We start from the raw sequence: 10964 nt of genomic DNA, 5'->3' as shown, positions 1-10964 counted from the left end.
ATGCAACATTTATTGGATGCCAACTGCGGTTAAACCTCATCGAAGAAGAAGGTAACTGCAATAGCTGGCTCTCTCTCCACCAGTAAGTGCCGTTACCATGCTTGCATTTCCAATTCATAGTTTTTGCCTATTAATTGGAAACTTAATTGGAAACGTTTAAAATGTAACGTATGAATCACACCAGTCTGAACATGCAAACAGAAACACCTTTGTTTGTTGGTAGCTAAGCGTATTGCTGTGGGCCCTGTTCCAGGTTGGGAGCCAGCTATGTAATGTTAGCGAAGCTATTATAAATGCCTCGAAGTTACTTTACCTAGCTAGTTTGTGGAGTTGCTCTGGCTCATATTCGTGTGATTTAAATGACTTCGATTCTAACGTTACCTTGGCCATTAAACCCGTGCAGTTGATTTAATTTGTAAACAGTGCACCTTAACCATGCACAAAATGGTAACAGCAGCCATTGCAATCCAAACCTATGAGCTAGCCTACTAAATGTAGCTAGAACAGTGCACCTTAGCAGTGGTGTAACGTAGTCGTTTTTGAGGGTATCTGTACTTCACTTTACTATTTATATTTTTGACTACTTTTACCACATTCCTAAAGAAAATAATGTCGTTTTTAACTCCATACATTTTCCTTGACACCCAAAAGTAATCGTTACAGTTTGAATGCTAAGTAGGACAGGGAAGTGGTCCACTTCACGCACTTATCAACATAACATCCCTTGTGATCCATACTGGCTCAGATCTGGCGAAGTCACTTAACACACACAATTCGTTTGTAAATTATGTTGGAGTGTGCCTCTGGCTATCCGTGAAAAAGAAAAAGAAAAATGCTGCCGTTAGTCTAATATGAGGAATTTTAAATAATTTAAACTTCTACTATTGATAATTAAATATATTTTAAACCAAATACTTTTAGACTTTTACTCAAGTAGAATTTTACTGGGTGACTTACTTGAGTCGTTTCTATTAAGGTATCTTTACTTTTACTCAAGTATGACAATTGGGTACTTTTTCCACCACTACATTTGAATGGGAGTTTGGACACGTATTGACAATTAGCCTTTTAAATAATAGATGACAAGACTGATAGGTGACAAGAAACCGTTTATGATGTTTTAAGAAAATGCAGCCTATTTGTTGCAGATGAACCTTGCTCATGGATGCAAACGATATTTATTCATATCAAATGAACTCTCTTTTTGCACACAGGTCTACACTAATGTTGACTGGATACAAGAATGTTTTCCAGAGAATTCTGTCATTGACCTGCAGAAGGAGCTACCACGAAAGCATCTTTCAAACACTTGCTTGTTCCACTTTCTCTTCTCACTCCAAATTGTCTGCCCTTCGTTCATCCTTTTTTTCTGACCCCTCTCATTGTAATATTAGGTCTTGTCAGCTTTCTACCCATCTCCATCATTGCTACTCTTTTTCGTGCTCCCTTTCCCACTCTTCTCGTACAACAGGTCCAATGGATTTAAAGGAGGTTCTCAAGGTTCTGGAGGAGCTCGCCCCTCTATCACTGGCAGAGTCCTGGGATAACGTTGGCCTATTAGTTGAGCCCATTAAATGTCGGCCTATCAAAACCATCCTGTTAACCAATGACCTGACCGATTCTGTCATGTCGGAAGCAGAGGCCATGAACTGCGATCTCATCATCTCTTACCACCCCCCGCTGTTTCATCCAATCAAGTGCTTGGTTTCAAAGAACTGGAAGCAGCGATTGGCTATCCGGGCGATTACGGCTGGAATAGCAGTGTTTTCTCCTCACACCTCTTGGGACAGCGTCAAAGGAGGCGTGAATGACTGGCTGGTTGGAGGAATTGGTAAGAGACTGCTGTCAGTGTTTCCCCTAGCTTTATAATAAGCAAAGTGGACTGCTGTAGCTCTATTTTGGGCTTCTACAACTGCTCAATATTGTAAACTTTGGTGTGAGAGGTCCTGGATGTTATGCTGCTTTGTTGGTCCATTATGGTAAAGGAGAAACTGGTTTTGGGTAGGGTGAGTATGAAATAAAAGTGGTATATAAGCCTATAGTACTCCCAAATTGGGTTGTTGTTCACTTACTATCAAATCAAATAGTGCTTATGTGGCCGATGTGAAATTGCTAGCTAGTTAGCGGTGGTACGCGCTAATGGCGTTTCAATCGGTGACGTCACCTGCTCTGAGACCTTGAAGTAGTGGTTCCCCTTGCTCTGCAAGGGCCGTGGCTTTTGTGGAGCGATGGGTAGCGATGCTTCGAGGGTGACTCTTGACGTGTGCAGAGCGTTCCTGGTTCGCGCCCAGGTCGGGGCGAGGGGACGGGGTAAAGTCTATACTGTTACACTTAGGCTATAAGATTGAGTGCTTTATTATATCTGGGACCTTTTACACTCAGGATATGCACTATGAGAGTGACACAGAATTTTCCAAGAACTCGTTTTTGAACTTTTGCATGCATTTTGAATGGTCTTCAATGGGCAAAAACGTAGCGCAATGGTCTTGAGCTCAAAAACCCCCAAAAGGCATCTGTAAACTCATCCACAAATATGGTTTTATATATCTTAAATGACCGTGTTTTCACAAATTGTATTGTAATTGTCAAGCCCAATCCAAAGATTAGGGTAGGGTCACTTTCACAGTTTTATTGAAGATGTGTAGAGTGTCATATTTGTTCTACTCAAATTATCTGAATGTTCTGAAGTGTTCTCCCCACCTGAATAAGTTCATGATGTTTGAAAAACAAGTGCTGTTTCTGTTGTCTTGCTCAGGGAGTGGCAAAGTTTCGGTGTTGAGTCAAGCCTTCAGTAGCGCCCCCCAGAGCCACAAACTGGAGTTTACAGCCAGGAGTCAGGAGGAGCTCAACACCATCATGGCAGAACTGAAGGGGACGAATAGCGGTGTCAATTTACAGCACACAGCTGTCAGGTACTGGATACTCTGTCAGTTTGTGTGTGCGTGCTTAAATCTGTATACACCTCTTCACTGTTGTTTACACTGTTACTGTACATATCTCCTCCATCTGGCTCTAGCTCTGAAACGGATGGCTTCTTCATAAGTCTGATCTGTCCAGACTCAGGGCTGACCCCCAGTGTTCAAACTCTGTTACAACACGCCACTCCCAGCCAGTCTCTCAGTATCCTTCAAGTAAAAAAGGTATAGTATTGCTGCTAGCCTGGTCCCAGATCTGTTTGTGCTGTATAGCCATCTCCTATGGTCATTGTCATGGGAAATATGACCATAGCAGTTGGCAAAACAGCACAAACAGATCTGAGGCCATATGTATCCAGCGTATTACACCCTAAACACACAAAGTGGACAGTTTGGTCGGAGTGCTGATTTTAAGATAATTTTTGCCTTTTAGATCAACAATGGCTGATATTTTTTTCACTAATTGGTTTTTTGACCAATCAGATCAATTCTGAAAAATATCTGATGTGAAAGGATCTGATGTGATTGGTTAAAGAACCAATTAGTGGAAAAGATATCAGAATTGGGCTACCTGTATCAACGCAAGATAAGATTACATGGAAAGGGGGAAGCAGACTGTATATCAGCGTGCTTGACAGGGATTAACATTTAAAGGAGTATTTTTTTTTTTGGTTGCCCGAAGATTGACCACTTGCGTAAAAAATGTAAATGAGATATTTACACGCAGTAGTGCCATATATTGACAGCCATTAATCTGAACACGGGAGAAATCAGAAAGATCAGTGCTGGAATTCTTTATATTTTGGTTATCAGTAAAACATTTCTTAGAGCTGGCTCAACTTGCCCGACTGCCATAAATTGTCTGTCTTTTACTTAAACAATGGGAAACAGAAATATCAGTTTTAGGCTACCAGAGGTCTTTGCAGTTTGGTTTGGTTGTTTTAACTTATTTTATCACCTGCCCAATGGGGCAACCTCAGAGCAGGCCCCAGGCAATAGGACAACACTTCACTTAATGTGCTTGATCAATATCCCCTGGGATCATATTCCTGCTATCCTGAATCAATAGGCTTAGCCTGCCACAGTGTGAATAGGACTGGAATTGAACTTCAATTAATTTTACTAAATGTTTTCACTCTTTTTACGTGTGACATCTTATTCATTAGTGCACACTAGCAAAACAAAAAGTTCAGGCAGTCCCTACCTGTTTGTCTGTTTTATTCCTCTTGGTGCCTAGTGAATACGACCCTGGCTGTTTCTCACCCTGTAGCGTCCTCTCCCAGGCTACGGCCAAGGGCGACTAAGTGTTTTGGACGAGCCCGTAACTGTGGCGGCAGCCGTCCAGCGAATGAAATCACACCTGGGTTTGAATCACCTTCGACTGGCCCTCGGAGCCCAGCAAACTTTAGGTGAGTGAGAAGGCTAAAACAAACATCTGTGCCTTCCTTTTTGTTACCAGATTACTAACTTGGATGCGTCCCAAATGGCACACTATTCCCTATATAGTGCCCTGGTCAAAAGTAGCTATAAAGTAGTGACAGGAGGATACCAATTTCGCGATGTGTTTTTCTTTAGGAAAACAGCCCTAATGTCATTGTTGTCATCCAGAGTCACATTTATTTATTTTTTGATATAGCACGCAATATTTTACATACAGCAGGTTTTTAAAGGACCAAAGTGTTTGCTCTTCTTTCTGTTTTCATTTTTGCCATGGAAAAAACATTGCTATACTGATATCGTCCCAGCCTTACTATAAAGAGAATAGGGTGCCGTTTGGGACACACACCATGTCTTTTAAATATACTGAAAAGATTTTTACTGAATTACAGTTCATCGAAGGAAATCAGCCAATTGAAATAAATGAGTCCATAATCTATGGATTTCTTCTTGACTGGGCAGGACGGCATAGGCCCATCCACTTGGCAACCAGGCCAACCCACTGGGGAGCCAGGCCTAGCCAATCAGAATGAGTTTTTCCCTCACAAAAGGGCTTTATTACAGGTTGGGCGGTTGTGAAGCCAGTTGGATGTACTGACAAATTCTCTAAAACAACGTTGAAGGCAGCTTATGGTAGAGAAATTAACATTCAATTATCTGGCATCAGCTTTCTTGGACATTACTGCAGTCAGCATGCCAATTCCACGCTCCTTCAAAACTTGAGACATTTGTGGCATTGTTGTATGACAAAAGTGCATATTTTCTGGCCTTTTATTGTCCCCAGCACAAGGTACACCTGTGTAATGATCATGCTGTTTAATCAGCTTCTTGATATGCCACACCTATCAGGTGGGTGGATTATCTTGGCAAAGGAGAAATGCTCACTAACAATGATGTAAACAAAATTGTGCTCAATTTGAGAGAAATAGGCTTTTGTGCCCATGGACATTTTCTGGGATCTTTTATTCCGGCTCATGAAACATGGGACCAACACTTCACATGTTGGGTTTATATATTTTTTTAGTGTGTGTATATATATATATATATATATATATATATATATATATATATTCGCTGCAATAAGTATATTATGTTGACAGCTAGTGAGGGGCTGAGAGATAACGTAATTGTATGTGATGTCATTTTAGAGTCCATTGTAAGCACTGTGGCAGTGTGTGCTGGGTCCGGAGGCTCAGTATTGAATGGAGTGAAAGCAGACCTCTACATCACAGGTACATTCGCTATAAACGCCAGCTGCTAGAATCAAAACATATGGTCAAGAATACTGAACAATTTGTTTTGCATATACAGTGCCTTCGGGAAGTATTCAGACCCCTTGACTTTTTCCACATTTTGTTACGTTAGCCTTATTTTAAAATATATATTTTTAAAAATCCTCAGCAATCTACACACACCACCACATAATGGCAAAGCAAAAACAGGATTTTAGAATTTTTTGGAAATATATTAAAAATAAAAACGGATACCTTATTTACGTAAGTATTCAGACACTTTGCTATGAGACTCTAAATTGAGCTCCGGTGCATCCTGTTTCCATTGATCATTCTTGAGATGTTTCTACAACTTGGAGTCCACCTGTGGTAAATTCAATTGATTGGACAGGATTTGGAAAGGCACACCTGTCTAGAGTACCAGTCAAAAATTTGGACACCTACTCATTCAAGGGTTTACTTTATTTTTACTATTTTCTACATTGTTGAATAATAGTGAATACATAAAAAATATGAAACAACATGTAATCATGTAGTAACCAAAAAAGTAAGTGTTAAACAAATCAAAATATATATTTGAGATTCTTCAAAATAGCCACCCTTTGCCTTTGACAGCTTTGCACACTCTTGGCATTCTCTAAACCAGCTTCACCTGGAATGCTTTTCCAATAGTCTTGAAGGAGTTCCTTTGTTGGCTGATTTTCCTTCACCCTGCTGTCCAAACCATCTTAATTGGGTTGAGGTCAGGTGATTGTGGAGGCCAGGTCATCTGATGCAGCACTCCATCACTTTCCTTCTTGGTCAAATAGCCCTTACACAGCCTGGAGGTGTGTTGGGTCATTGTCCTGTTGAAAAACAAATGATAGTGGGACTAAGTGCAAACCAGATGGGATGGCATATTGCTGCAGAACGCTTTGGTAGCCATGCTGGTTAAGTGTGCCTTGAATTCTAAATAAATCATTGTCACCAGCAAAGCACCCCCACACCACCTCTATGCTTTTTGACCGAGACTTGCGCTCCAGTACCGCTTGCCGTGTGGTAGCAGAGAGAACAGTATGACTAGGGTGGCTGGAGTCTGATCATTTTTATGGTCTTCATCTGACACAGCCTGGTATAGAGGTCCTGGATGGCAGGAAGCTTGGACCCAGTGATGTACACATGCAGAGATCATCCGTGGTTGGAACCAAAAATCTCAAATTTGGACTCAGATCAAAGGACAGATTTTCACCGGTCTAATGTCCATTGCTTGTGTTTCTTGGCCCAAGCAAGTCACTTATTATTGGTGTCCTTTAGTAGTAGTTTCTTTGCAGCAATTCAACCATGAAGGCCTGATTCACACAGTCTCCTCTGAACAGTTGATGTTGAGATGTTTTACTTGAACTCTGAAGCATTTATTTGGGTTGCAATTTGAGGCTGGCAACTATTGAACTTATCCTCTGCAGCAGAGGTAACTCTGGGTCTTCCTTTCCTGTGGCGGTTCTCATGAAAGCCAGTTTCATCATAGTTTTTGTGACTGCACTTGAAGAAACGTTCAAAGTTCTTGAAATTTTCCGCATTGACTGACCTTTGTGTCTTGAAGTAATGGACTGTCGTTTCTCTTTGCTTATTTGAGCTGTTCTTGTTGTAATATGGACTTGGTCTTTTACCAAATAGGGCTATATTCCACCCCTACCTTGTCACAGCACAACTGATTGGTTCAAACGCATTAAGGTAAGAAATTCCACAAATGAATTAACAAGCAACGCCTGTTAATTGAAATGCATTCCACGTGACTACCTCATGAAGCTGGTTGAGATAATGTCAAGAGTGTGAAAAGCTGATTTGAAGTGGATTTAACAGGTGACATCAAAAAAGGATCATAGCTTTCACCTGGTCAGTCTGCCATGGAAAGTGCAGGTTTATATTCTCGATGTACATGCAATGCATTCCAGTGTTTAATTGCTATATTGTAATTACTTCACCATGGCCTATTTAATTCCTTAACTTACCTAATTTGCACTAACTGTATATAGACTTGTTGTATTATTGACTGTATGTTTTGTTTATTCCATGTGTAACTCTGTTGTGTGTCGAATTGCCATGCTTTATCTTGGCCTGGTCGTAGTTGCAAATGAGAACTTGTTCTCAACTAGCCTACATGGTTAAATAAAGGTGAACTTGAAAAAAAATGACATACACACACACTTTTACTTGACTTGTTTAAATGTCCAGACATTTACCTCTGACCTCATTTCTCCCCCAGGTGAGATGTCCCATCACGAGGTCCTGGACTCCGTCGCTGCGGGTGCCAGTGTGATCCTCAGTGACCATAGCAACAGCGAGCGTGGTTTCCTGGCCGTGTTCAAGAAGAGGCTGGCAGGGCATCTGTCCAACTCTGTTACCGTGGCGCTGTCACGAGCTGACAGGGACCCCCTGGAGGTGGTCTGAGATGCTTACAGTTTTCTCCAACTGGCAGCCCACAGACTGAATCTATTCCGCAGGTGTTTTTCTTAGCAAATAATGAATAAATTCATATTTAGACATAAGGCTGTAAAAACACAAGGAAATCAACTAAGCAATTTTTTTGGGGGGGTAAATCTGTTCCCAAGTATTCCCACACATAATAGAGATGTGATCGTATACTAATGTAAGCAAGGTTTGAAATGATTGTTTAAGTGAAATATATGTTTGGGCTTCTTCCTGTCAATTTGCGGTCTACAAATGATTTGTAATTATGTTCCAACCTTCCCGATCATCCCCTCAAGGAAAAAAAAAATAGGACTGTGTTTGAATCTAGTTGATGATCTCTGCGTTAAAGGATTTAATAAATAATGCAATAAGGAAATGCAGGACTAATGTATACAACTGAATAAGGTAATCCTTTGGGTGATATTCAAAGTATGCATCTACATCAGTGGTCACCACAGCATTCCTAGTCAATCACCAAACAATGTAAAAATAAATAAATATATAAATCCTTGCATTCCTATTTTTTTAAATTCCTTTTGCACTGTTGGTGGTAGGTGCACTTGATTCAGAAGTCCTAGCTCCCGGAAAGGTAGTGTTCCCATTTTGAACTACTTCATGTGTCTGAAGGTAGATCTCCACATACCCAGCAGGCCCAGAGAGCAAATCAAGTGCACCTATAGGCTTATCACTGTCCAATCAGATAGCTGAGATCACTGTCTGCAGTTTCCTCGCCATAGACTGGAAAAATCAGCCTCGAACGCACAGAAAAGATGATACTGAGATTCAAAACTTTTAAAACCATTACTAGAGACACAAACAGCAGCTCTGCTGTATTCATTGAATGTTTAAGTTGTTATTCAGCACTGTCAACACTTCATAAGCCATAAAATGCGCATTCTCCTAACTTCCACATGCTGCAATTAACAAGTATAAAAGTGTTCCGATAAGCTTGCATTATTATTAGCGTCTTGTCTTTTAATAGAGGAATATTTCACGTTCTCTGGTCATAGGAGTAAAAACATGAATTATTGTATGAGGCAGGAATAATGCAGTGTGACTTGAGTTTCACCATCAGCTGGAAGACTGCCCTTTTTTCTCAGTAGAGGGAAGGAGGGCAGAGGGACGGTGAGCCGGGTGAGAGGCAACCTCATCGCTGCTCCCTTGCTCCCCTCAGACTGACCACTTCAAATCACTGACAGTGTCACCAGCAAAGCACCATCTCCATGCTTCATAGTGGGAAACACACATTCAGAGATCATCCGTTCACCTATTCTGCAAAGACACGGCGATTGGAAACAAAAATCTAAAATATTGACTAATCAGACCAAAGGGCAAATTTCCACCAGTCTAATGTCCATTGCTCGTTTTTCTTGGCCCATGTCATTTAGTAGTGGTTTCTGTGCAGCAATTCAACCATGAAGGCCTGATTCCCGCAGTCTCCTCTGACCAGTTAGTCGATGTTGAGATGTGTCCGTTACTTGAACTCTGAAGCTCAGTTAAGTCTAATGAACTTATTCTCTGCAGCAGAGGTAACTCTGGGTCTTCCTTTCCTGTGGCGCTCTTCATGAGAGCAAGTTTCATAGCACTTGATCATGTTTGCGACTGCACTTGAAGAAACTTTAAAAGTTGTTAATGTTCCGCATTGACTGACCATGTCATGATGGACTGTCGTTTCTCTTCTCTTCGCTTATTTGAGCTGTTCTTGCCATAATATGGACTTGGTCTTTTACCAGATAGGGCTATCTTATCACAACACAACTGAAACACATTGAGGAAAGAAATTCCACAACTTAACTTTTAACAAGGCACACCTGTTAATTGAAATGCAGTCCAGGTGACTCCCTCATCAAATCAAATTGTATTTGTCACATGTGTTACAGTGAAATGTGTACTTGCAAACCCTTAACCAACAATACGCATAGATAATAACAAAGTAGCAGCAGTGTTCCAGAGGGAGGGGGGCAATGCAAATTATGGCTTGGGGGTAGAAGATATTTAGGAGCCTCTCCGGTACCACTTGCCGTGCGGTAGCAAAGATAAGTCTATGACCAGGGTGGATGGATTCTGACAATTTTTAAGGCCTTCTTCTGACACCACCCGGTATACAGATCCTGGATGGCAGGAAGCCTGGCCCCATGTACTGGGCCGTACGTACTACCCTCTGTAGTGCCTTGCGGTCGGAGGCTGAGCAGTTGCCATACCAGACAGTGATGCAACCCGTCAGGATGCTCTCGATTGTCTGTAAAAGCTTTTGAGGATCTGAGGACCCATGCAAAATATTTTCAGTCTCCTGAGTGGGAATAGGTTTTGTCGTGCCCTCTTCACAACTGTCTTGGTGTGATTGGACCAGGTGGGAAAGGGCAGTGTGGAAATTGCATCATCTGTGGATCTGTTGGAGTGAGTTTCTGGGATAATGGTGTGAGCCATGACCAGCCTTTCAAAGCATTTCATGGCTACAAACGTGAGTGCTATGGGTCCGTAGTCATTTAGCCAGGTTACCGTAAGTCCCTGTGCCCAAGAACACTATGGTGGTCTGCTTGAAACATGGTATTACAGACTCAGACAGGGAGAGGTTGAAAATGTCAGTTGGTCAGCACATGCTCGGCGTACACGTCCTGGTAATCCGTCTGGCCCTGCGACCTTGTGAATGTTGACCTGTTTCACGGTCTTACATCGGCTGCGTTGAGTATGATCACACAGTCGTCTGTAACTCGTCTGGCAGGCTCATGTCCCTGGGCAACTCTCGGCTGTGCTTCCATTTGTAGTCTGTAATAGTTTGCAAGCCCTGCCACATCCGACGAGTGTCGGAGCCAGTGTTGTACGATTTGATCTTAGTCCTGTGTTGATGCTTTGTTTGATGGTTCGTCTGAGGGCATAGCTGGATTTCTTATAAGCTTCCGTGTTAGAGTCCCGCTCCTTGACAGCGGCAGCT

General features: G+C 41.8%; 1 protein-coding gene across 2 annotated transcripts; it reads left to right on the top strand.

The window, feature by feature from the left end:
* nif3l1 (NIF3 NGG1 interacting factor 3-like 1 (S. cerevisiae)) lies at window positions 1-8546 on the top strand. Of its 2 annotated transcripts, none has more exons than XM_035745032.2 (7): window positions 1-82; window positions 1472-1831; window positions 2756-2912; window positions 3017-3140; window positions 4186-4324; window positions 5501-5584; window positions 7827-8546. In XM_035745032.2, the coding sequence occupies exons 2-7, from the start codon at window positions 1477-1479 to the stop codon at window positions 8009-8011; spliced, it is 1044 nt and encodes a 347-aa protein (XP_035600925.1). In that variant the 5' UTR covers window positions 1-82; window positions 1472-1476; the 3' UTR covers window positions 8012-8546. The 2 variants fall into 2 exon arrangements, with proteins under 2 accessions (XP_035600925.1, XP_035600917.1); XM_035745024.1 differs by having other exon boundaries at window positions 2-82; window positions 1215-1831.
* The last annotated feature ends 2418 nt before the right edge of the window (window positions 8547-10964 follow it).

Source organism: Oncorhynchus keta, chromosome 3 (genome assembly GCF_023373465.1).
Source record: "Oncorhynchus keta strain PuntledgeMale-10-30-2019 chromosome 3, Oket_V2, whole genome shotgun sequence".
NCBI lineage: Eukaryota > Metazoa > Chordata > Actinopteri > Salmoniformes > Salmonidae > Oncorhynchus > Oncorhynchus keta.
This window is presented reverse-complemented; position numbering and strand designations above follow the sequence as displayed.